The sequence below is a fragment of the Dendrobates tinctorius genome, unplaced genomic scaffold, assembly GCF_039654945.1.
Source record: "Dendrobates tinctorius isolate UK_male_01 unplaced genomic scaffold, ASM3965494v1 ptg000231l, whole genome shotgun sequence".
Classification (NCBI taxonomy): Eukaryota; Metazoa; Chordata; class Amphibia; order Anura; family Dendrobatidae; genus Dendrobates; species Dendrobates tinctorius.
The window spans coordinates 938166-965647 of record NW_027361898.1 but is presented as its reverse complement, the minus strand read 5'-3'; the positions used below and the strand labels follow the sequence as shown (position 1 = coordinate 965647).

General features: G+C 47.5%; 1 protein-coding gene across 1 annotated transcript in view; it reads right to left on the bottom strand.

Annotated features, from left to right (window-relative positions):
- FUBP3 (far upstream element binding protein 3) overlaps window positions 1–27482 on the bottom strand; it is a 56583-nt gene that overhangs the window by 17153 nt on the left and 11948 nt on the right. The window contains exons 3-14 of the mRNA XM_073555927.1: window positions 13585–13618; window positions 12724–12773; window positions 11999–12070; window positions 10044–10101; window positions 8666–8828; window positions 7612–7710; window positions 5561–5662; window positions 4920–5022; window positions 4591–4691; window positions 4213–4351; window positions 960–1120; window positions 771–844 (exon numbers count right to left, since the gene is read on the bottom strand). Coding sequence (XP_073412028.1) covers window positions 771–844; window positions 960–1120; window positions 4213–4351; window positions 4591–4691; window positions 4920–5022; window positions 5561–5662; window positions 7612–7710; window positions 8666–8828; window positions 10044–10101; window positions 11999–12070; window positions 12724–12773; window positions 13585–13618 — 1156 coding nt within the window. The remainder of the gene's footprint in view (window positions 1–770; window positions 845–959; window positions 1121–4212; window positions 4352–4590; window positions 4692–4919; window positions 5023–5560; window positions 5663–7611; window positions 7711–8665; window positions 8829–10043; window positions 10102–11998; window positions 12071–12723; window positions 12774–13584; window positions 13619–27482) is intronic.

Here is a 27482-nt window from a genome sequence, read left to right as displayed (position 1 = left end):
TTGAAGGATTTTCATCCATTTTTCCTTGGAAAATGTTTCCAGTTCTATGAGATTCCTGGGTCATCTTGCATCCTCTGCTATTATGAAGTCTAGCCACAGATTTTCAATGATATTCAGATCAGGGGACTGTAAGGGCCATTGCAAAACCTTCAGCTTGCGGCTCTTAAGATAGTCTATTGTAGATTTTGACGCGCGTGTGGAGAGACAGCATTGTATCTTAATTAGCTAGACGACCATTTTTAGCAAGCCAGAAAGAATAGGCTGTTATCTATATGACGACTTTTGAATTTAAGCATTTCATTCTGGCTGGTCAAGAAAACAGACCTTTGTTTGTGTAAACCTGTAATACGGAACTGTAAGCTGATATTTCATATAACAAATCTCCCCCTCCGTGTCTCCACAGTGTGTTTAGGATAATTGTCCATTTGTAGAAGCCATCCTCTTTTCAACTTCAGCTTTTTTACAGATGGTGTTATGTTTGAACCATTTGAAATTTCATTGAATCCATTCTTCCCTCTACCCATAAAATGTTCCCCGTGCCACTGGCTGACTTTGGTATTAATTTACTTGTTTTAGTGTGCCTAAGGTGATCTCTATTATAGAGGTGGTGCTAAAGTACATAGCAAATCCTCATTCCTATTCGTAACATAAACCAGTTGCAAAAAAATGTGAATAATGTGATCCAAAGGTGTAAAAAAAAAAACAAAAACAAAAAAAAAACAAAAAACACTCAAGAGACACCCAGCCCATGCGTCGAGCCCCACACTTACTTCTGATGAGGTGTCGCGTGTGCCTGGTTGAAAGGACTCTGACCAAAGCTGCTCGGGGCTCCGATGGCAGAACCCTGGAAGAGGAAATGGTTAAACCTCAGAAATGAAATGTCAGAGAGCAGCAAAGCCCGCTGTACAAAAGTGTGGGGGTCCAATTTAACTGCTGGCTCCGGATACGGTGTAACCTACCCCAACTTTCTCATCAATGAGATGCCGGGCCAGCTCGATCTGCTGTGGGAGGCCTCGGATGGTGAATATTCGAACGCCAGGGTCCGTGTTGGGAGGTGGATTTCTCTGAAGCTCCACGTGGGCTCCTGATTGCTGGTTTATGCTTTTGATATTTTCACCCCCTGCAAAAAAATATTTATATAAACGAATGTTTTAAAATAAAATATTAAAAGTTAAAGCCTTTACACCATTCCCAACAAAAAAAAACAAAAAACGTCCCCCCCACACTGTAGCTGCTCCTTTATTTCCTTATAGTGACTAAACAGAAAAAGGCAGCGTCGTTTTAGATAAGGGAATTATCCAATTACCCAGAGATTACTAGTCATAGGCTAATTATGGCAGTAATGACAGCTAATAGAAGCATATTGTTCTGTGCCGCCGCCCCAGACGTGCCGCGCTCCTACACAACAGACTGCCAGGACGGAGCATATGGGAGCTTGGCGTCTGCAAACAAGTCAGCAGGGTACAGAGAATTGATTAAAGCATGTCCTCTTGCTGTATAGTGACACTGCACCGTTACGGACAGCAGGGGGCGCAGCGGAGGCAACCCATCATTGCTTAGCTATTCATTACTGGCACGACCCCTGACCACTACACCCTGGTCTTATATTCATGACCGTCCCACACACAGGACACAGACACAAAGCATATCGAGCAAAGGGGGGAGTCTGATGCGTAATATACAGACTCCTGCCATGGACTATAGCCTGTTAAGTCCCAGACAGGGTTACAGGAAAGATATATATCTTTGTACCGTGTTATCCAGTAGATAGAAGAATATTTAGAATTGAGAGTCCTCAGTGGCTGATACCTTTTAATGGCTAACTGAAAAGATGGTAACACACTGCAAGCTTTCTTACTCTAGCCTGATGAAGAGACCTGAGCAGTCTCAAAAGCTTGCAATGTGTTACCATCAGTTCAGTTAGCCATTAAAAGGTAACAGACAGGGTTAGTCGCTGATGAGAACACACACATCAGCAATAGAGCTGGAATCTGGGAGGTACCGGAACATCATGTAACGAGCGGAGCGCCTGCTATGTATACTCTGTGCGCTGAACACTGCTCACCGAACAATTCCTATCACTTAGCAACAAGCGCCACGAGCGGTCACCACGTTAATAACGGCACAGAGTGAATTCTGATGGCTACAGGTTGCTAAGTAGAGAAAGCTATCTAGATGCTGCACCCAAGGTGCAGGGTCTGGGAGTGAAGGTCTGATCCTGAGAGATGGACTCACATCCATCAGCCGTAACGCACTAAATCACCAGCCTAATAGTGCAGGCCTCCACTGTGACCCAACTGTCATTTATACATACCAGGAAGCACCCGGCAAGATCCGCTACCATATACTGGGAAGCACCCTGCAAGACCCCCCACCGTATAACAGGAAGCCACCTGCAAGACACCCACCGTATACTGGGGAGCACCCCACAAGACCCCCCGCCGTGTAACAGGGAGCCAACTGCAAGACCAGCCATAGACCAGGGACACTCCACAATACCGCACATTTTGAAGACAGCCCAGTCACACATGACAGATGGGCCCTTGTTGATTATTACATTTGCCCATTTTTCCTGCTCACAACACTTCCACTCCCTCGTCTTGTCCCCAGGTAATCAGTTGTATCCGACACGATGGTATTAATGTTATGGCAGTTGGGTGTATTGCTGCAACTCAAGCAGAATTTGTGATTCTCTTTTAAACTATAGGCAAGATCTCTGCAGTCTGTGGGGAAAAACCCCCCAAAACATTCTTGGTCACATTCACCATTTTCTGCTGACGATGAATTGACAGAGGAACCAGGCAATTGATAGACAGGTTTTCAGCCTCTAGGAGGAAGCTAGTCACAGACATCAAGCAGAGATCTTACCTATAGTGAAAAACTAAAATGCAAAGTTACAAAACTTTATTATAAAGGGATAAAAATGTAGTACAACCCCTTATATTGTCAAATATGTCTTCTATCTCCATATATAGTATAAAGTGCCCCCAACAGTGTGATCTGGAGTCGGGACGGCACAGTGTGGGGACGGGGGTAGTCTATGGTTTATCTTCCAGGAGCAGAGATGGAATTTGTTTCGCTTTCTATACCGGCATGATTCCTACATATAAACAGCCTCATATAGCTTTGCCCCAATTTGTTCCTCAGACCGAGTCACAATGCAGTGGCCACTGCCCCTTTTCTATTTGCAGGGACCACATTGGTAAAAAAAAATAAAAATAAAAAAATAAAAGAAGAGGATATGTGCAGGGGTCAGCGAGTGACAAATTGTAAGGCAATTTATCAAGTCAGTTTAAAGGCAGGAAGGACAGCCACCCACCCCGCCTCTCTGTTTATCATGGAAATGTGACTGGGCCAAGGAGCAGGCGCGGATGGAGCCCCATTCATATGGACATTGCTGAAAAACGTAACCAGCGCCAAGCCATAGTAACTCCATTACTGTGGGGAAAACAAAAGTCAGAACAGTGAGCAATAATCTGGTTTGAGCCAGCACCGCAGAGGTTAAAGAGCTATACACCAAAATAAGTGGACTTGGCACACAATCCCAAAATTAGGCTGTGAAAGGCTGGCGAAACACCAACCATCCTCCATCCATAAACGCAAGTAAGAAAAACAAGAAAACACAACAGCGTTATTATAGTCCATTAACACGAGTCAGAACAGTACAAATGTGCTTTATGTGGACACCACATTAACAGCACACAGCTTTGCTGAACCCGACAAGCAAGCACAATTTTCAAGCAGAGAGAGGGCAAGCTGGGGAAGCAAATTGGCTCTAAATATTCTTAAGTGCCCGGGCATCTAATCGTTATGTGATTATAATCTAATTATACCGCCACGCTTCACCAGGCGAAGGAAGCACAAGAGATTTGTGAACGCTGGGAGCTTACAAAAACTCCTGAGCCGCACAAAAATCACAAGAGAGGATGCCGAATTACAGGGGAAGAGACAGCGTGACAAAAGGTAAAAAAATTTTTTTTTAAAAATCCACCTGTATCCTGACAACACTGATTACAGGGAAGCCGGATGAAAACTTTCTAAGTACAATTTTCAGATCTCACCATTGTCATGTATGTAGTAAGAATTGCACTTTGCAGAATGGGAGCAGCAGGGTCTCTGCTCCTCTAAGGCCCCTGTACAATGTGGATGTGATGCAGCACAAGTTGCAGTCGTGTAAAACGCAATGCACAAACGCTGCTGCGGCCACTGTACCTTTGCCTATGACGAGACCGCATTTGTCAGCCGGCACCGTGTACGTGATCTCTTGCATCCCACCTGTGCAATAATTCCATTCGCTTCGGGTACGCCCTTTCCCTCTTGTCATGGCCAGACTCCCAAACCCATCTCTTTCCTACAGAAAAAAAAAATGAAAATATTATACAAATTGGAAAGTGACCGCCTTCATTCTTAATGTTTGTCCTGACCTTTTAAAGAGATATGACTGGAAGCTTTCCTTTAGCTCTAAAGATCATAAAGAGGTTGTAATGTCTAAAGAAATGTAACACTACCATGTGACTGATGTCAGGCAGCTTACACATGATGCCCACAGCACAGCAAGCGGAGGGTTAAGTGCCATGTCTGCAGTCTCACCTGTGCGGTCAGGATCAGCTCATTGATGATGTGTGCTGCGTGCTGACACCGGTCAGGGAGGCCCATTACTTGCGCCATTCTCTCAGGGCTGATTCCGTCATCTGCAGGAGGGAGACACAACCAAAGCAAAACATTAATCCCCTGGCGGTCGTGCAGTGAAGCTTCACATCGTTGCATCCAAGAATCAACAGCAGCAAACACAAACGTTACGCTCAGATGGAAAAACACCATCCTGCAGTAACACAACGGAAACTACAAAGTTTATACCCTTCAAGTTCAGAAGATGGGAGAAGGGAAGTGTGACATAACGCCATGACCATCAAACAAACCTGGTTTGAACTGAATTCTTACGCCGGCGTCGTTCTGGATTTTCTTTATCATCTCACCGTTTCTGCCAATTACAATTCCAACAGCAAACCTTGGGACGGAGACCTGGTTGGGATGGAAAAGAAAGGAGGGGACATTACAGAAAAATACGGCATCATTGGTGTTGGCATCTACTCAGGCTGATATATAAAATCGCAGGGCTGATCAGATTACAGCATGCTGGGAGTTGTAGTATGAGTTATGTGTTACAATGCTGTAGACCAGTGGTTCACAAACTCCAGTCCTCGCGGACCCCAACAGGTCATGTTTTCAGTATTTCCTTAGTATTTCACAGGTGATGAAAGTATCATCAAGGTATCAGGAATTCTCTCACATGTGTAACACTATGGAAATCCTGAAAACATGGGGTCCGCAAGGACTGGAGTTTGGGAACCACTGCTGTAGACGGACCACAGTGAAAGGGGCCATACACGGAATCATGGCAATAGTCCACCGAACCATCAGAAATTCAGAGGCTAAAACAGATCGTGATATCTTGGTTGCTCCAAATTAGCCCAATATTGCCCCCCATAGAAGTGTTATTGATTTAGCTGCCTAATGAATAAGTATGACATGAAACTGCATCCTTTTCTGTGTGGCATACCTCTATACTGCCCCCCATCCTGGAGCTCAGGTCGCTGCGAACCCCTCTGAAGTCAGCCACTTCCTTTTCTCGGATGATTTCTAAGACCAAATCTCTTGCTTGCTGCAAAACAAAAAGAGGAAAATAATAAAATCAAAGGTTCACTGGCAGTGTGATTCATTACGGCATGAGGGTCTGCACTAGCACAAGGGTCTCTGGTTAAAACAATGTCAACTATTATTAAGGCTGCGATTCAGACGCCTCTATTATAGCTGGAAAACTCATGATCTGAGGGAGATATAGGCTGCTGCATGCAAGACCCAAATAATGGTGAACAGTTAGCCAATTGCTGGGATCATCACCCAAAAAGTGCACCTGAGCGAGGGGGAATGGGTGGCACCAAGTCTTCCCATTAAGACATGAAAAGATCACGGTCACCCTTCATGTTACAGGCATCAACTAAAAAAGCTCTATGGCGTGAAAACAGCTCTTGTATTTCAGCATCTTAGCCCGCTCTGAACATGACACGGCCGGGAGTGAAACATGGAGCGTCCCTGCAATCGGTAACAACTTCCATGTGACATTTTGGCTGCAGTGCTGCTTTAAGGTCCAGGATTAGTCTGTCAGCCCTCACCACTTTTACCAATTTACTGTTTATCTTTCCTATTTGGCCGATCTCCCACCTGCACCTTGTACTTTGTGCATAAACAAACTTATTATTAGAAGCTATGGGGCGGGGGAAGGGCGCACATGAAGCTGGAAATTAGGAACAAGAAATTAGTGCATGCTCCTTTAATATTACACTGCATGCAAGAACATTTCATGATGATCTGAAAGTGACACTATGATGAGCGCAAGTGCTTATTACTCGAGTTTGCACCAAGTACCGTGGGTGCTCGGTGACATGTTCATGGCCCCATGTTTCGCAGCTGTTAAGGCAGACATAAAATACGTGGGGATTGCCTATGTTTGTCAGGCAATCCCCGCATGTTTTGTGGTTGTTTAAGAGCTGCAAAACAAGGAGCTGAGGGGACTCGAAGGCTACGTTCCCACGATTCGGAAAGAGCAGCGCTTTATAAGAAGCGTGTTTTTGAAGCGTCCAAAACACTGCCCTCTACTGAATGCAGGCAAATCCGTATGTGTTCACTGAACCGTGTGGATTTGCCACGTCCAATACATTATTTTGATTACATTTCTGCTGCGGAGATTAGAGTCTCCGCAAGAGAAATGGACGTGCTGTGGTCCTGAAAGACGCTACATGTCAGTGTCCGTGGGTGATACGCAGGCGCACATACACGCATAGTGGACCTGGGATTTCTAGAAATCCCTTCCACTATGCTGTAACATCTGGACGCTGCGGGTTGGACGATGCATAAATACGCAGCAACAAAACCGCAGCAATTCCTGAAAGTGGAAACGTACCCGAACATGTCACTCGAGCACCTGCAACAATCTGTGCCAACCCTAGCACTCTAGGCAAACTTGATAACAAGCACTTGTGCTCATCACTAGAGACATATAATGTTTAATACGCCGGGGGAATATGTTGGGTATGTATGTATCTCTCCTGAAATTATAGAACAGTGAAGGGCAGCATGCTGCACGGAGTGGCAGAGGAGCTGGGTACCTTGAGGGAGCTCTCTGGCCACGACTCAGGTCTAGTGGAGGATAGGTCACTGATCGGTCTATAAATACTTCTATAACCCGCACCCACACAAGGCTCCAGTTCTCCATAGTTTGGTCCAACAAGCTGGTTGGACCTATCTGAAATGTTGCAAAATTCAGCCCGTTTGCAACTCGTCTCATTTTAACGGCACCTCTGCAAAATGTAATTTATTTTTAAAGTGGGTGGAGCTTATGTAGGAGGCGTGCCGATTTATCACAATATATGGTGCAAAGTGCTGTAAATCCCAGCATCCCCTGACAGGGGAACATTTTGTTCATTGGCGAATAGCTGTGGGAAGATGCGCCCACTGTTTAACGGTCTGAAGTGGACCCTTCGTCTAGAATGACGTGCAAAGTGTTCAACTATTTGCTGCTGCCACGGCGTTCAGAAGAGCTTTCGCCAGTACCTGCACTTTGTATGGGTCTCCTGTGATCCGAAGGGGCTTGTCGGCACCGGTTGGTAATGGGCCATCTTGGATCATAATCATTTTTACACCAGTTCTCTCCTGTGCAAACGGATGAAAGGTTATTTCAGAAAAGGCAGGGAAAAAATTGACATTAGCTAAATGCAGCTTATGTTACTGACAATCAGGCAGCACATGAGTAACTAGTGTGCGGCGGTATTGACTGCCGCAGAGCACCACACTCCTTCATTAGTGGTGTCTGGTATGATAAGTCAGATCTATCCCCATAAATACCATGCACAGCCATGGAAAACAGTGGAAGGAGGCAGCCATGTTTTATCCTACACTTCTAACTAGGCAATAATTGTAACGGAATCTCGGTTTGTGGTAATCCTGGTGCCCCTGGTGGCTTTATACAGTTGCTCGGATCTAAACTCTGCATTTCTTCCTCCACATATTCTTCTGACCCCATGACAGGAGTGACACAGTAGCAATCGTGCCCTCAATCATCCGGCCCCTCCTCCTCTCCTGGCGCTGACATTTCTAGTACCTGTCACCTGAGGACCTGACTGACGAGCGACTGCTCATTACGTAACTGCAACCAGTGATTATTGGCGTTCGCCCAACATTCAAGAAGTGTAAAACATCTTGCTTCATTCTTTAGTTTGTATTTTTTTTTTTTTTTTATTAAAAACCAAAGAAATAAAAACAAAAGCCAAAAAAGAAATCCCCCATAAGAAAAAAAAGAAAAAAAAGTTTATTAGCGTTTTACTTTCTTTTTACGGCGCTGCGGTTACCAGAAATTAAGTGTTAATTAGCGTCAGACTGAACTCCTGCAAATTAACATCCTACAAAGCCCGCACCACACTGAGCGTAATTACACGCTTATACCTGCCGCAGAGCAAAACTATTAGCAAAATGGTGTAGATGGAAAAAAAAAAAAAAAGAAAAAAAAAAAAAAATAGTACTGGGAGGAGAGTGTGGAGGATGATGGTGGTGGTGGTAGGTAGGTCATAGGGAATTATGAATTAACCCTCACAGGGCCAGGATCCATTACCTGAAGCTGTTTGATGGTCTCCCCTCCTTTACCGATCACCAGACCAACTTTGGAAGCCGGGATGAGTATTTCCTGGACAGTGCTGTTTCCGTCCATGTCGTTATGGAAACCGGGGCCATTCCGGCAGCGCTCCACGATCTGACTCAGGAGACGCTTCGCCTGCCTGTGGAGACGCAGTAAAAATGGAAATAGGGTCAGACAGAGTAACTAATAATCCACTGAAGGGGGAAGGGGAGATGCAATCCTCTACAGTGTTGGTCTGCAACTTGTGGCTCTACAGCTGCTGCAAAACCTGTCGGTGCATGATGGGAGTTGTAGTTTTTGCAAGAGCTGGAGAAGAAAGCTTGGAGACCACTGCCATAGAAAGACTACAAGCCTATCAGTGCCATAGAAAGACTATAAGCCTATCAATACATACTGGAAGTTGTAGTTTTGTAACATCTGGAGACAAACCGTTTGACATGGTCTTAAGGTTACATAACCTAAGCCGTTCTGGGTATGTACCATTACTTACGGGGCATCTAGATCCATATAAACACATGACCCTCCCAAATGTGCAACTCCCACCCTGAACTTTAGCCGTAAAACCTTGCCGCACTGAAGCGGCGCAGCACAAAGACCCAGCTGCCTGATAGCTGCCAATTGCAACCGAGGTGCAGGTTTCTTAAAATGAAGTGGTGACAGAACCCCTTAAAGAGGCATTCCCATTTCATACCCACTTGTGGGCAGCATATCCCAATATAAATGAGAATATCCTTCCCTCCCTTTAAACTCATCTAAGATCGCCGCTCGCCAGCCAGGCATGAAAGGGTTAAAGCGCGTGGCTGCTGCCACAATGATTTCTTTGCACAGTAATGGGTATATCTTCAAGAAAGAGAAGAAAAAAAAAAAAAACACAAAACAAAGCCGATACTTGGGCGCTTGCTGTGTAATATGCAGTTGCCAATAACACTTATTCCAGTTCAGCAGTCACAGCAGCCCGGCAGGAATGAGGGGGCTATTGAAGACTCGGGAGACTTGCTGGGGTGCAGTGAAACCAGTTATCTGCACAGAGTCTGGGAACGGCGGGCGAACGGTTGGCCATCGCCTGCTCTGAGCAAAGATGGGGGCACAGAGAGGAGAGGGAAGAAAGAACCCTGTGCAGCATCACCTCCACCCGCTGGGTTACCTTTACCGACTTTTGTGTTCACTCACCAAGCGGAAAAAGAAAAGAAAAAAAAAAAAAAAAAGGAAAAATAAAAAGTGCAGTAATTGTGGAAAGAGAATGTAGGGACGAGGATGGAGGACGGCAGAGATCGGAGACGGAATACACTAAGCACTGCAGCAGTGAGATACAAAGGGAAATTGCTATTGGCGCTGCAGCAGGCAAGGGGCTTACTCGATGCTTTCTGGGGCTCCAGTAAGAACACAGGGTCTCTCAGGCATCCCTCCGCTATCTGAAAGAAAAACAAAAACACTGTGAATCCGGGTGCTTGAGGTAACAGGCACATTACAGGTATTCCCTGCCAGCGTGCTGCTTTTTGGGAATCGCAGCTTTGTATGCTGCTGCTCTGTAGATGGAAGCAGCATCACAAGATTTTTTTTTGTGTTATGGCCATTGTGGTGCCATCTAAACCATGCAAATGTGGACAGAGCGTGAGCTGCTGATTTCAAGGCATAAATGCAGCAAGAATTGTGTGCAGATGAACACAGACCAGAAAAAAAAGCACAATGCTAATATAAAGGGGATGCCAGCCAGACCAACAGCCATAGTAAGGTATTACTCAAGCTCCCTAAAGGACACTCCAAAATATAACTTTATAAACAAGGAGGACACAATAGAGTAAAGAGTCCATATTAATGAAAAAAATTGTAAATTTATTAAACAATTCCACAAAAATGACAATACATGTATAAGTATATAAATAGATAGACAATACAAGCTGGTGCGCACCTTGATAAAAAGTGAAAGCGAAACACGCGTCGATTGCTGCGGGCTTTGGTCTAGGTCAGCACAATATGGGTAAGCACTATGCTTGAGCAACTTAATAGACTCCAGCTTATTGTCTGTGCACATGTTTAAAGACTTATTAGCGGAGGTATTAGCCCATTAACCCCTTATTGTTGCTTGCACTTCTGGCAAATTAGCACTCTCTATTTTATTACTGGTGACCTTAAGCCATCATTGCCTGATCCTTGTATTGTCCATCTACTTATTTATATACTTATGCATGTATTGTCATTTTTGTGGAATGGTTTAAAAAATTTATAATTTTTTCATACATTGTGTCCTCCTTGTTTATAAAGAATTGTGTGCAGGTCTGTGGATGAAGAGATTCACCAGAAATGGATGCAGATCACATGAGTGCAACATCATTCTTGTGACGTGAGGCAAACATGACCACTAATCAGTAGAGGTGCTGAGGTCCCAAAAAACAGATTGCAGGGCTCTGGTCAGGTGATCACAGACATGGCTATCAGACATCTCACTATAGACCCACAGCCCAGCCCCATAACCCTATTCCATCACACCCCTATCCCTACATTGTCATAACTCCATCTAGCACTACAGCCCTACACCACAGCCCTATAACCCTCTTCCACTGTACCCTTACTATGGCCCCACACCCCTATTCTATTCTGCTATCACTCCCTATACCAGTACAGCCCCACACCAAAGCCCTATAACCCTATTCCACTGTAACCCTACGATTTATGGCCCCACACCCCTATTCTATTCTGCTATAACTCCCTATACCAGTACAGCCCCACACCACAACCCTATAACCCTATTCCACTGTACCCCTACTACTTTGGCCCCAAACCCCTATTCTAGGGTGCCATGCATACCAGGATTGGGGGGGGGGGGGTGTGAGGGTACCATGCATACCAGGATAGGAATGAGGGGTGCCATGCTTACCAGGATAGGAGGGTGGCAGCACATACCAGGATGTGAGACCATATACCATTTAAAATGCTTGCCACCCGGGCATAGAACGGGTTCATAGCTAGTTCTGCTATAACTCCCTAAACCAGTACAGCCCCACACCTCAGCCCTATAACCCTATTTCACTGTACCCGTACTACTATGGCCCCACACCCCTATTCTATTCTGCTATAATTCCCTATACCAGTACAGCCCCACACCACAACCCTATTCCAGTGTACCCCTACTATGGCCCCACACCCCTATTCTATTCTGCTATAACTCCCTATACCAATACAGCCCCACACCACAACCCTATAACTCTATTCCACTGTACCCCTACTGCTATGACCCCACATCACTATTCTGCTATAACTCCCTCTACCACTACAGCCCCACATCACTGACATATTTCTAGCCATATTTACCTGGTGCAATCTGAATCTTGCATCCGGATTCTGTCTGGATTCTTGAGATCTGCTCCCCTCCTCGCCCAATAACTAGGAGAGAACAAAAGTGATCAGCAGCAAACAGCACAACCAGACACTGATGAAATCCAAGCTCTTTTATAAAAGTTATTTCTCCTTTAATTGAAAATAAATCACAGGCAAATCTAACTTTTTAAAAACCACAGTTGCTTTAATCTGACAGGTGATAACCCTACAGGGGGTTTACAGCTTAAGCCCCCGTTACACATAGCGATATCGCTAGCAATATCGCTGTAACATCACCGATTTTGTGACGTTATAGCGATATCGCTATGTCTGATACTTACCTCCGACCGCTCCCCCGCTGCTCATCGCTGATCGCACGAGAAGGTCCTGGATCATTTCTCGTCGGGCGCTTCCTGCTGGGCTTCTTGTGGCGCCGACGAGCGACGCGTGGAGGCAGGCAGAGGACGTCTGGATCGCCGTGTCTGACAGGTAAGTAGTGACCCCTGCGATGTCGCTGGTGAGATCTGCCTGTGTGGCAGCTCACTAGCGACCACTTAGCGATGCACCAGTGATCCATATCGTTGTCGGGATCGCTGGTGCATCGCTAAGTGTAACGGTACCCTTAGACTGGGGAGTGACCTTGTTTTCCTTCGCCCCTGAAGGGCCGACGAGCCAAAATGTCTCCATGCCAAGGACCACATAAGACACTGCACACTTACTGAATCCCACCATCTTGTCAGGCACTTTAAATTCTTCAGTCATCACAGTCCTGGAAAGAAAAAGGAAAAAAAAAAAAACAAACAGAAGTCAGGGGCAAAAAAAAAAAAAAAAAAAAAAAAAGTCTGATCATGGTAAATAATGTTGGAGCCAAAAATGCAATGAGGGGATCAAACCAGCACCCTGAATCCTATTACTACAAGGATGTAACAGAACCCCCATGGTGGCTGCGGTTCATAGGGTTCACAGAAGAGGTGGGGGAACATTTACACTTCGCCTCCTCAAATGCCACTCACTGAATAAATCTACAATGTGGTCTACCATGTTGCAATCTCCCTGTCCTCCCTGGAGGGCTGCTCCACTCTGCGCGAGTGAGGTTTTTAATAGCATCATAGACCTGTACCTCTTCTTCTATTATGACCCCACCCTTCACATGCTCAGGACCCGCTTTAGTCTGAGCGCCCCCCCCCCCCCCCCCATGGCATGGTTGACATTTACTAGTCACAAAACTCCTTTCTATAAAATGCCTGACGTCATGGAGCGTAGCCATGAATCAAAAACTTTATCATCTGTAGACTGTGAGCCCTCGCGGGCAGGGTCCTCTCTCCTTCTGTACTTGTGTGTCCCTTGTCTTACACATGTTTATTGTACTTGTCTATGTTTCCCCTTTTCACATGTAAAGTGCCATTGAAAAAATGGCGCTATATAAATGTATAATAATAATCATCATCAACCTCCCCCCCTTTTTACTCCACACGCTGGACATTGTTTGAACTACACCCCCCATCTCAGAGTACAGATGGTGGATCAATACGCAATTAGTTTCCGATCAATAGATAATAAAATGGAGCCCGCGGCTTTACCTTTGATGTACCAGGGCCCCGAGCTGGGCACCAACTGTGGAAGAGAAGAAGAAAAAAAATCATAAGTATGAAAATAACAGATAACGTGAGGTCCGAATGAGGGAGGGGGAAGGGTGCAGACCTTGTACATTAGGTCTATAAATGGTAGGAAGCAGCTGGACATCGATCTGAGGCTTTCATGTGAGGATCTGGAGAATAATGCACTGATGGACCCCCATAACCAAAATGTCCAAAAAAAAAAAAAAAAAAAATATTTAAATGCTCCCCACTGGCCGCCAAATTAAAGATGATGTAAAGAGCGGCAGATTGGTGTCCGGCCGGACATATGTCTGCGCTTGTAAACGCCGATCGATACAAGGACATTGACGCGTCCACTGGGAGTTGCGACTCCTCTGGGTCCTCCCACTTCCGTACTGCGACCTCCTCCATTACAGCAGGTGCCACCGCGACGGGAGACTGGCTGATACCAGCAGAATGAGAGCCCGCTGAATCCAGGTCAACCACGTGATACCAATTCTTTTATCATTCTCTGCTTGCTGTCAGTGAATGGAAGCATCCTCGCTTACACTGCGGACGTACGTACAGCTGCTCACAGAGCAGAGACAGCTCTAATCTGGCCACCTGCTACAATGTAGATAAAAAGTATCAAGCTGAAAACCCCAGCATTGTCTACCAGGTTCGAAAATAAATATAGAAAAGTTAAAGGGGATATCGGGGACTTTATGAAAAAACAAAAAATATACCTAAGCACTAACAGTCAGGTAACTGCAACTTCCCTGCCAGTAACGCACGGTGGTGTGCATCCCCGGCACAGAGCGGTCACACACCACTCCTGTCGGGGATTCAGCTACCTCTGCTGACGCAATGGGGTGGGACTTCCAACATCATTTGATTGACAGCCGGCTCCTCTAGTTTGATAGTCGGATTCCCGCTGCCTATCAGACTGACATCGGAAGTCCTGCCACATCGACAGAGCGGAGCAGAAAAGAAGCCTCCTCTCTGTAGACGCGACATCAGCAGAGACTTCTGTGCCGGTGAAGAATGGCACCGTGCCCAACAGGCAGGTAGGTTTCAATTACTTGCCTGTTAGTGCTTTGGTACATTTTTTTTTCTATAGTCCCGGATATACCCTTTAAGGCTGGGTTCACACGTAGCGGAACTCTCGCGGAAATTACCGCAAGAATTCCGGAATTCCATTCTGCGGGAAAATCGCATTTTAAATTCCCGCGGAAAAACTAGCATTTTGCAAGCGTAATTAGCTTGCAGAATTGCTAGCGTTTTCCAAGCGATCTGTAGCATCGCTTGGAGAACTGATTGACAGGTTGGTCACACTCGTCAAACAGTGTTTGACGAGTGTGACCAACTTTTTACTATTGAAGCTGCCTATGTGGCATCAATAGTAAAAGATAGAATGTAAAAAATAATAATAATAATAAAAAAATATTGTTATTCTCACCTTCCGACGTCCCGCGCAGCCTTCCCGCCTTTCTCCACGCTCCCGGTCCCAGTAATCCTTTGCGACAATTACCGCGATGTCCGTCATCGCGGAATCGCGCCGTCTCGCGACGTCTCGCGGTCATTCGCCATGACGTCGCGCAAATGACCGCGAGACTTCGCGATCCCGCGAGAACGGACGTCATCGCTCGCAAAGGCTTACTGGGACCGGGAGCGTGGCGGGAAGGCTGCGTGGGACGTCGGAAGGTGAGAATAACAATATTTTTTATTTTAAGTTCTATTTTTTACAGGGATATGGTACCCGGAGGACAGTCTCCTCTCCTCCGGACCGTGGGTACCATCCGCAAAAGTTCTGCTTACTTTTCGCATGGTGTGCACAGCCACATGCGGAAAGTAAGCAGAACAATGCATTCCTATGGGTGCGGGATCGCCGCGATTCCGCAAAATTAATGAGCATGCTGCGGTTTTTACCGCGAAGCGATTCCGCTGTGGTAAAAACCGCAGCATTAGCACAGCATTGCGGAATCCCATAGGAATGCATGGGATGCTTATTTTTTGCGTTTTCGCGGCAAAAACGCGCCTGAAATACCGCTGCGGAAATGCGAAAAAATGGTACGTGTGAACGAGGCTTAATAGTTCAACACTGCGCCTCAAGGAGTGCAGGAGCAGGAGAACCGTGGTGGCCAAATGTAAAATCCAAGCCGAAAAAAGTAAATTCCAGCTAATTAAAAATTCAAAACTATATTGGAAAAGATTAAAATTGATTCCATGTCACAATCAAATGCCAATTGATTGTGGCAGTGAATCCATTTTATTTTATTCTTTTCAATATTTAGAAATTTTAAAGGAGAGTGAATGTAGCAAACCCTCCGCTGTGAGATGTCTGGGCAGGCTGTTACTGGGGAAGAGAGAAAAGAAGGATTTTTGGTACTCACCAAAATCTCTGAAAATCGCTGAAATCTCTTTTTTGGAGCCTTCATTGGGGGACACAGGGTTACCATGGGTGTATGCTGCTGCTGCTAGGAGGCTGACACTATGCAAAATAAGAAGAGTAGCTCCTCCCTCGGCAGTATACACCCACCGACAGGCACCAAGTATCTCAGCTGGTGAAAAAAGCAGTAGAAGTAACATGAACTCACAAAATATGTACCAACTCAACAAGAGGCTCGTAGGCCCAACATGGTACAACTTAAACAGGGTGGGTGCTGTGACCCCCAATGAAGGCTCCAAGAAAGATTTTACGGTGAGTACCAAAAATCCTCCTTTATTGCTTCATTGGGGGACACAGGTTACCATGGGACGTCCCAAAGCAGTCTCAAGGGTGGGAAAGAACTTAGGCAACATGAAGAAAGGACTTAGGTCGGAAGGTGAGCTACCGCCGCCTGCAGTACCTTCCTACCTAAGCTTGCATCGGACGAGGCCTGGGTATGAACCCTGTAGAACCTCGTAAAAGTGTGCAAGGACGACCGTGTTGCGGCCCTGCAGATCTGCAGTGCCGAAGCTTGGTGACGGACAGCCCACGAAGCCCCTACAGCTCGGGTGGAGTGGGCTCTCACTCCCGGAGTAGGCAGTTTGTCCCCAACACGGTAGGCTTCCAGTATCGCAGAACGAATGCAGCGAGCGATTGTGGATTTGGAAGCCAGGAGTCCCTTCGGGCGACCTTCAGAGATGACAAGCAGGGCATCGGATTGATGAAGAGAGGCTGTCCTAGAAGGATAGACTCGAATGGCTCTGACGACATCCAGCTTGTGGAGAGACTTCTCCAGCGGGTGAACAGGTGAAGGACAAAAGGAGGGAAGGACGATGTCCTCGTTGAGAGGTTACCACTTGGGAAGGAACGAAGGAATGAGCCAGAGGACAAGCTTATCTTGATGAAGAACCAGGTACAAGGAACGACAGGATAAAGCCGCTAGCTCAGAGACTCTCCTAATGGACGTAATGGCAATTAGGAAGGTCACTTTCCATGACAGGAGGGAAAGAGGAATGTCCTGAATGGGCTGGAAAGGCACACTTTGGAGAGAGCTAAGGACGAGGTTAAGATACTACAGATCAATCGGAGGATGGTAGGGAGGGGCCAGGTGGGCAACTCCCTGGAGAAAAGTCTTAAGCTGTGGTATGGAGGACAGATCCCTATGGAAAAGATAAGGGATAAGTGCAACATTTATTCAGTATTTTATGCTATGATTAAGGGTCAAATATGATCCGAAACGCGTAAGCCTACACATGCTTTTATCATCACTGGAATTGCATTTTTTAATTATGGATTAAATAAAGGCTTTTCTTAATTTTTTCACATCGTGTGCTGGAACCATAAAATACTTTTTTTTTCATTGAGCATTTCTCCCAGATGGGGATGGATCCACTCCGTGCACCGAGATTATGGAAAGGAGGACTGGGCAGGCTGAACCAGGTGAGCTGAAGATCAATTCTACATTGTTTGAAGGAAGCCAGGGATGGATGGAAGGGAGAAGGACATTGAAAATACATGGTTGTCGTCACACCACCTTCCAGTACCTACAGTAAATGCGGGAAGATGCAGGTTTTCTAGCTCTGATCATGGTCTGGATGACTTGGTGGGACAGACCAGATTCCCTCAAAACCGCGTCGCCAACGGCCATGCCATTAAACTCAGAGACTGAACTCTGGTGGTAGAGGGGGCCTTGTGAGAGAAGATCCGGACGGTCTCTAAGTCTCCAGGGGACGTCCGAGAGCATGTTCACTAGCTCCGCATACCAAGGCCGTCTTGGCCAATCTGGAGCTATCAGAATGACTGAAATGCCCTCTGACTATCTTTTTTAAAACTCTTGGATCAAGGCAAGGGGTGGGAACAGATAAGGGAGTCTAAATTGGGACCACGGAATCACCAGTGCGTCGCAACCGATGGCCAGAGGGACTCTGGACCTGCCTACGAAGCGTGGGACCTTGTGGTTCATCTGAGACGCCATGAGGTCAACGTCCGAAGTGCCCCATCACTGACAGATCTGGCTGAAGGTCGTGGGGTGGAGAGACCACTCGCCTGATGCTAGGCCCTGGCGGCTTAGGAAGTCGGACGCACAATTTTCCACCCCCGGAATGCCAACAGCCGAGATGGCTGGAACATGACTTTCTGCCCAGAGCAGGATCTTTGCAACTTCAGCGATTACTCGTTTGCTGCGAGTTCCGTCCTGGTGATTTATGTACGCCACAGCCGTGGCGTTGTCTGATTGAATGTGGACTGGTTTGCCCGCGAGAAGACTGCCAGCCAAGGAGAGCAAGGAAGATTGCCCTGATTTCCAGAAGGTTGATGGGAAGAAGGGCGTCCTGGGCATTCCACCCGAGAAGGCTGGCGTCGGTGGTGATGACCTGCCACTGAAGAGGGAGAAATGATCTCCCATGTAGGATTGCGGAAGGCAGCGTCCACCAGGCGAGGGATTGCCTCATCTTGAGGCAGGAGAATGGTGCGGTCCAGAGAGACTGAAGTCTTGTCCCAGGCAGAAAGGAACTGGGCAAAGGTGACGGCTTCCATAGAGGCTATCATCCTCCCCAGGATTCTCATGCAGAACCAAAGGGGAATGGGGAGTGGCCGATTCAGGGATCGGATTCCCTTCAAGAGAGCAGTAACCTTGTCCTTCGGAAGGAACACCCGGGCCGGGTTAGTGTCGAACTCCATCCCCAGGAAAGCTAGTCGCTGAGTGGGGTATAGAGTGGACTTCTCAGTGTTGATTAGCCAGCCGAGACGGGTCAGAGTGTCGAGGGTGATCTGAAGACTGTGAAGGCAATCTCAGCGGGATGTGCCCTTGATCAATAGATCGTCCAGGTAATGGATTATCAGAATCCCCCTGGACCGAAGGATGGACATGACGGCTGCCATGACCTTCGTGAAGACCCTGGGAGCCGATGCTAGGCCAAAGGGGAGAGCTGTGAATTTGTAGTGATCGTCCTGGATCACAAATCGAAGGAACCTTTGGTGCTGCACACAGAGAGAGATGTGGAGATACGCATCCTGAATGTCTATAGAGCAGAGGTATTCCCCCGGTTCCATGGAGGCGATCACTGAGCGTAGGGACTCCATCCTGAAGTGGCTGATTCGAACGTGCTGATTCAGAAGTTTGAGGTCTAAGATTGGACGGAGCGAGCTGTCTTTTTTCGGGACTACGAAGAGATTCGAATAGAACCCTGAAAACCGTTCGTCCTAAAGGAACAGGTACAATTACCCCGGTGAATAGGAGGGAAGAGACGGCTTGAATGAACCCTGGAGTCTGAGAAGGCTGTTTCGGAAGACTAGACAGAAAGAAGAGTGGGAGGGAAGAAAATTTGATTTTCTAACCTGACGTAATGATTTCCCTTACCCAGGAGTCGTCGACAACCGACAGCCACTCTTCCCTGAAGGAAAGAAGTCTGCCTCCCACCTTGGAAAAACTTGGAACGGGAACCAGAGGGCTTGGGGGTCCTGCCCTTTGGTCTCCAGTGGTGCGAGGGTTTGAATGATGGTCTCCTCCGCTCTCCGGAGGTAGCGGGGCGGTCCTGGTGTGAGGAACCTTCCGAAGAATGGAAGGGTCGAAAGGACCTAAACAGCAGGTGAGGCTTTCTGTTAAAGAAGCGCTTAGGTCTAGACTGAGGAAGCGAGGTGGTCTTACCTACAGTCACATCAGATATATGGTCCAGACTGGCTCCAAAGAGCCTGGACCCTTGGAATGCTAGTTTAGTGAGCGACTTCTTAGAGGTGGTGTCTGCATTCCATGACTTCAACCAAAACATGCCGCATATGGCCACGCTGTTGCTGTTTGCTCTTGCGGAGTACCCAGCTGCATCCATGGAGGCAGCGAGAAGGTATTTGCCTGCATGATCAATTTGATCTGCTAATTCCGCTAGCTCATCTTGAGGAGCTGATGCAAAAATGCCCTTAAGAAGTATCTTTGCCCAGGCTGAGATGGCTTTCGCCACCTAAGTGGAGGCAAAGCTGGGGCAGAGAGAGGCGCCAGTCGCCTCAAAAATAGATTTTGTCAGTGATTCGATCTGCCTGTCCGTCGACGCACCGTCCGGTAGAGATACGACTGTCTTGGAAGACAGGCGAGAGATCGGCGGATCTACCTTAGGAGACTCGGCCCATTCTGTGAGAAGGTCCGAGGTTAAAGGGATATAGCACGCCCAGCTGCTAGCGTCCTGAAAAACGCTTTTCTGGGTGTTCCCAGTGTTTGGATAAGGTAGCATTGAACTCTGTTTGCGAAAGGTTTAGGAGGGAGGCCTTGAAGGTTTAAATGAGACAGAGGAGTCCAGTGTAGGCATCTCGCCCTCCTTTAACCTTAGCGTTTGAGTAATAGCCGAGATAAGGCTATCTACCATGTCCTGTGTTTTGGACATGTGGTCTGTATCTGAATCTGACCCGGACTGTGAATCTACACTCACTGGCCACTTTATTAGGTACACCTGTCCAACTGTGTGTTAAGACTTAATTTCTAATCTGCCAATCACATGGCGGCAACTCAGTGCATTTAGGCATGTAGACATGGTCAAGACAATCTCCTGCAGTTCAAACCGAGCATCAGTATGGGGAAGAAAGGTGATTTGAGTGCCTTTGAACGTGGCATGATTGTTGGTGCCAGAAGGGCTGGTCTGAGTATTTCAGAAACTGCTGATCTACTGGGATTTTCACGCACAACCATCTCTAGGGTTTACAGAGAATGGTCCGAAAAAGAAAAAAAATCCAGTGAGCGGCAGTTCTGTGGCCGGAAATGCCTTGTTGATGCCAGAGGTCAGAGGAGAATGGGCAGACTGGTTCGAGCTGATAGAAAGGCAACAGTGACTCAAATTGCCACCCGTTACAACCAAGGTAGGCAGAAGAGCATCTCTGAACGCACAGTGCGTCGAACTTTGAGGCAGATGGGCTACAGCAGCAGAAGACCACACCGGGTACCACTCCTCTCAGCTAAGAACAGGAAACTGAGGCTACAATTTGCACAAGCTCATCGAAATTGGACAGTAGAAGATTGGAAAAACGTTGCCTGGTCTGATGAGTCTCGATTTCTGCTGCGACATTCGGATGGTAGGGTCAGAATTTGGCGTAAACAACATGAAAGCATGGATCCATCCTGCCTTGTATCAACGGTTCAGGCTGGTGGTGGTGGTGTCATGGTGTGGGGAATTTTTTCTTGGCACTCTTTGGGCCCCTTGGTACCAATTGAGCATCGTTGCAACGCCACAGCCTACCTGAGTATTGTTGCTGACCATGTCCATCCCTTTATGACCACAATGTACCCAACATCTGATGGCTACTTTCAGCAGGATAATGCGCCATGTCATAAAGCTCGAATCATCTCAGATTGGTTTCTTGAACATGACAATGAGTTCACTGTACTCAAATGGCCTCCTCAGTCACCAGATCTCAATCCAATAGAGCATCTTTGGGATGTGGTGGAACGGGAGATTCGCATCAGGGATGTGCAGCCGACAAATCTGCGCAAACTGTGTGATGCCATCATGTCAATATGGTCCAATATCTCTGAGGAATGCTTCCAGCACCTTGTTGAATCTCTGCCACGAAGAATTGAGGCAGTTCTGAAGGCAAAAGGGGGTCCAACCCGTTACTAGCATGGTGTACCTAATAAAGTGGCCAGTGAGTGTATATCTGACCCAAGGTCCGCTTCCGAAGAAGGGGGCTGGGACAAAGAAAGCAGCCTGGATGTTGCGGAGGGTCCTGGTGAGCTGGAAGAAGAGCCAGACAGAGGTCGCGGTCAGGCGCTGGCGGCTCGCCGTGAGAGGCGGTCGGAGCACTGGTGGCTGTAGACAGCTGTGGAAGTCGTTCTAAGACCTGGACCAGGGACTGGGATACTACTTTAGTCAGGTCTGCGACCGACTGAGACATTGCAACGGCCCACTCCGGTGGAGGGGGAGTGTTCTCATCCCGGGAGTCAGTGTGCTCCTGTGGGGCAGACATGCTGGAGGTACTGCAGGACAGGCAGAGAGACGACGACTGTCAGGTCCACTTTTACTTACAGCGTGCACAGGCGTAATGAGTTACGGTGGGCCTAGCAAGGGGAGCCCTTGTGGAGTTGGGCATATGTAGAGAGTAACACTCTCTAGTGAGGTAAAGATACTGCAAGGGAGGGAGTAACGCTTTCTGGTGAGGTAAAAATACTGCAGGGGAGTGCTATAAGGTGGCCCAGGGAGAAGGACAGAGCCTACCCGTTACCAGCGACCCGCAGCAAACAGGAGTGTGACTGTGTCCCCTGAATAGTAAGTCCGTGTGCTGCCAGGGCAGTGCACGAGGTGCTGGGCAGCATTATGATGCTGGAGCAGTGAAGGACCTTAGCGGTGGGCGTGGCTAGAGTCCGAATGGTGTGATAGGCTGTTGTCAGAAAAAGGGGGGGTATTACATAAAGAGTCCCCACGATTGGCTGGGCTGAGGAGAGGGGCGTGCCTCATGCGGACTTCCAGGCCTGACTATGAAGGAAAAATAAGCGGCAAAAAAGCGCGCTGAACAGGGAAAACCCCTGTGAAAATGAAAGTGAAGCCTGACAGGAAAAGCACTATGTACTAGGGTGAAGCCGATACCCCGGAGAGGAGGGGGGGGTCAGTGATAGCGGTGAGGACACCGAAGGGCTCGGGCACTGAGTGAACTATGAAGCTATTAATAAAGTGCACGGCCATGAGGGGTTGTGGTACCGTAGACGTCTATGTGGAGCGTCAGTCTTCTTTTACCCTTCGCCACGACAGCACCCAATGGAGGTATCGGATCCTCCCCATTTGGAACAGGAAACTCTACAGGAAAGATAAAAGGGGCGGTCCGCCTTTCCTCCTCAGTTTTGGTTTCCTGTTCCAAACGGAGCCACGATATCCTTCAGGAAAAGAATACCTGGGCCAGGCATGCCGCCTGTGCAGTCTCCTTGGGAACGGCAGGGGCTGCGGTCCAGAGGCAGCGTCGGGGGAGATTCCGTTAGACGGCTCCCCCCTCGTCTGGTGAGCGAAGGGTGATGACGGGGTCCGGGGATGGCCGCCCCGTCTCACCCAGGAGAGCGCCGGCAGGCACCGGGACGCACCGCTGCTGGGAGTGGTAAGAGCGCCAGTGGCGCAGAAGAAAAAAAAAAAAAAAAAAAAAGGGAGGTCTCCTTTTGAATGGAGGCGCCAGCGGCGGTGGCGGTGCATGGAGAAGGCAGCGCGGTAAAGCGGCGCGGTAGCCGGCCGGCGCACAGTCTCCTGACCCCCCCAGAAGTAATGGTTGAACTTCCGGGGCGGGATGGCCGAGAGAGCGTCGGGCACGCGCGCGGTGATCCCTGGGAGGAGGAGCAACTTCCGGGGGGACGGCAAAGAAAAAAAAAAAAAAAAAAGAGTAGCAAGTTATTTAAACAGCGGCGCAGCTGAGCGGCGATGCAGCAATGTCGTCCCCAACGGAAGCACACGCTCCAGCGGGGGATTCTGCAGGAGGTAGCTCCACCAGGGACCGCAACACCGGCCGCAGGAATGAAGCAGGAGAATCAAGGCCTAGGACGTCTCAGCCATCTGATCCGGTAATATAAGGCTTCACTGGGTGAGTGTGCAAAGTATATACTCTGCCTACTAAGCTGACCTCTCCTACCCCCCCCCCCGCCTTGGTGTCCCCTTCTAGACCAAGAAAAAGGATAAATCCAAGCATAAAGAATGTGCGCTATGCTCGGAACCTCTCCCTGACTCCTACCCTAAGAAGCTCTGTAAACAGTGCACCAAAGAGACAAAGCAAGGGACCGCATTGTCGACAAAGGACATTAGAGCTATAATCAGGGAGGAGATACAGGCTATTAACCGCGCCAAAACTCCCTCAGAGACTGGCAGCAAGAAGCTGTTAACCCTCAGCTCAGAGTCAGAAGAAGAAGGGGGGTTAATCTCTGACTCCTCACTAACATCCTCGTCATCATCAGACATGGAGGGACAGTCATGTTTCCCCCTAGATAGTGTGGACAACCTAGTCAAGTCGGTGAGAAGCACTATGGGGTGTGAGGAACCAAGGGGTGCCCAAACCGCACAGGACATAATGTTTGCGGGATTGCCTGAAAAGAAAAGGAGAGCGTTCCCGGTAATACCGGCAATTAAGACCCTAATAAAGAGGGAATGGGAAAAAAATGACCAAAGAAGTTTTCTCCCATCAGCCTCAAAAAGAAAGTATCCTTTCAGCGATGAGGAGCTATTAAAATGGACCAAAGTGCCAAAAGTGGATGCCGTTATATCCTCTACTTCGAGACAATCGGCTATACCAGTAGAGGACGCAGGCTTGTTGGCAGACCCGTTAGACCGCAAGGCGGAATCATCATTGAAGAGGTCTTGGGAGTCTACCACGGGTATATTTAAGCCAGCGGTAGCCACCACATGCACCACTAGATCCATGCTCGTGTGGTTGGACCAGCTGGATCAACAAATCGAGCAAAAGGTGTCCAGAGAAAAATTAAGGGCCGCTATCCCATTGATAAGGGGGGCAGCTGCCTTTATGGCTGATGCGTCGGCAGACACTCTACGGCTGGCAGCAAGATCAGCAGCTCTAGTGAACAACGCCAGAAGGGTGTTGTGGATGAAGAGCTGGAAGGGGGACGCGCAATCAAAGGCTAAGATCTGTGCAACCCCGTGTGAGGGTGAGTTTCTCTTCGGGAAAGCCCTAGACGAGATACTCGCCAAAGCAAAGGAAAGGAAGAAGGCGTTCCCTGACTCTTCTATCCCTTTCTATAGGAGAACCTTTAAGAGGCGACCGTTTGGAAGAAGGAGGCAAACGGAAAGACCAAATAGATGGGCCACAAAAGAAGAGAAACAAAAGGGTACCATGTTCAGGGGTCCAACGTTCCGAAGTGAAAATAGAAATTAAAGAATCAGACCCACCTGTAGGGGGTAGATTACGGTTCTTTTATCCAAAATGGGAACAAATATCCTCAAACCCATGGATCTTGAGTATTATTAAAGAAGGAATGAAAATAGAATTCCTTCAAAATCCTTATGATTTCTTTGTCCTAACCCGCCTTAACTCTATGACCCAACAAAAGGCCCTCGAAGAAGAGATTCGGAGCCTACTATGCAAAGGGGTTTTAGTAGAGGTCCCAGAGGGACAGGAAGGTAGAGGCTTCTACTCTCCCTTATTTTTAATTTCCAAACCAGATGGTACATTTAGAACAATTATTAATTTAAGGAAGCTTAATACGTTTATTAAAAATTATAAGTTTAAGATGGAATCAATCAGATCCACCATAAAGCTTCTCTTTCCAAATTGTGTGATGGCGGGGATTGACTTAAAAGATGCTTATTATCATCTTCCTATCCATAATAGATACCAAAAATATCTAAGGGTCGCAGTGGTATTCGATGGCAAGGTCCGTCATTTTCAATACACAGCCATGCCTTTCGGCCTCTCAACAGCACCAAGAATCTTCACCAAGGTGATGGCAGAGGTGATGGCCTATGTTTGTCAAAAAGATACTTTAATTGTACCTTACTTAGACGACTTCCTAATAATCGGGAACTCAGATACCCAATGTACCGAAAGAGTGGCTGATGCAATCTCGTCTTTACAGGACCTAGGCTGGATCATCAATATACAGAAGTCCAGGCTCGTTCCGCAATCCCTCCAGATGTTTTTGGGGTTCCAATTGAACTCCATAACCCAGAAATGTCTACTTCCGCAGGTAAAGATTGCACTAACAAAAGAGAAAGTAGAGGCAGCCATAGATAGACCACGCATGTCTCTGAGAGGGGCAATGTCGCTATTGGGGTCGCTAGATTCCTGTGCCCCTGCAGTCCGGTGGGCCCATTATCATGTCCGCACACTCCAGCATCATATCCTCCAGGAGGAGAGGCGACATGGTGGTCACCTCGAGAGCAAGATAACTCTAACGCAGGAGGTCTTGACTTCTCTGGAATGGTGGTTAGAGGATGACCATCTATCCTCGGGAGTCCCATGGGTCATAGTACCATCTAGTATCCTAACCACCGACGCTAGCCCCCAAGGCTGGGGAGCCCATATGGGGAATAGCTTTTGTCAAGGAAGATGGAATAGAGAGGAAAGAGAATACTCATCTAATTTAAAAGAACTGACAGCAGTATACTATGCTCTACATTATTTCCTTCCACAGCTCCAACAGAAACATGTCAGGATCCTGTCGGACAACACCACCACAGTGGCCTACATAAACAGACAAGGAGGTACTCGATCAGAGACTCTGATGTCTTCTGCGGCAAGAATCTTAGACTTAGCCGAAAGCAATTTGTTGTCCCTCTCAGCTCTTCATATCAGAGGAGAGGACAATCAAGAAGCAGATTTCTTAAGCCGACACACACTTCGGCAAGGGGAGTGGTGCCTCAATCACCAGATCTTCCAGAACATAGTGGCTCTATGGGGGCATCCTCAAGTGGACCTCTTTGCCACAAGGGAAAACAGACAAACAAAGACCTTTGCTTCCCTGTCTCCAGCAGATCACCCAGACATACTGGATGCCCTCCAGGAACCATGGAGATTCAAGCTGGCATACGCCTTCCCTCCATTGATTCTCCTGCCACAAGTGATTCAGAAAATCAGAGAGGAAAAGGCGAGAGTAATCCTGATAGCACCATTCTGGCCCAAGAGACCGTGGTTCTCGTGGCTACGAATTATGTCAGTGACAGATCCTTGGGTTCTCCCCTCAAACCCCAACCTACTCTCCCAAGGCCCTTTTTTCCACCCTCAAGTGGACAACTTACACTTGACGGCGTGGAACTTGAAAGGCACCTATTAAGATCAAGAGGGTTTTCGCAATCATTAATTACTACGCTCCTGCAGAGCAGGAAGCAGTCCACAACCCAAATTTATAAAAGAATATGGAAGAAATTCCTAGAGTTTCATACAGCATCTCATACAGCAGAAGTCCCGATAGTCCCTATCTTAGAGTTCCTACAAAAGGGAAAGGAATTGGGCTTGTCAGTAAACACACTGAAAGTACAGGTGTCTGCGTTGGGGGCGCTGTATGGCCATAATATAGCAGGGAATAAGTGGATATCACGATTCATTACGGCATGTGAAAGAATAACTCCGGTTCACATACCCACAATCCCTACATGGGACTTAATCTTGGTGTTAGACGCCCTTACAGAAGAACCTTTTGAACCGATAGATACGATATCCCTTAAATATTTATCATTTAAGACGGCCCTCTTGGTAGCACTGACATCCGCTAGGAGAGTGGGTGATATCCAGGCCCTGTCCATAGATCCACCCTTTTTGCAGGTATATCGGGATAGATTAATATTGAAGCCAGACCCCTCATACCTGCCTAAGGTATCAACAAGGTACCATAGGTCTCAGGAGATACTCCTCCCAACCTTCTTTGAAGATCCCTCCACTCCGGAAGAGCAGAAATTCCACACTTTGGACGTCAGAAGAACTGTCCTAAAGTATATTGAAAGGTCCGAGAGCTGGAGGCAGTGTAGGACTCTCTTCATTTCTTTTCAGGGCCGTAAAAAAGGGTATGGAGTCACAAAGA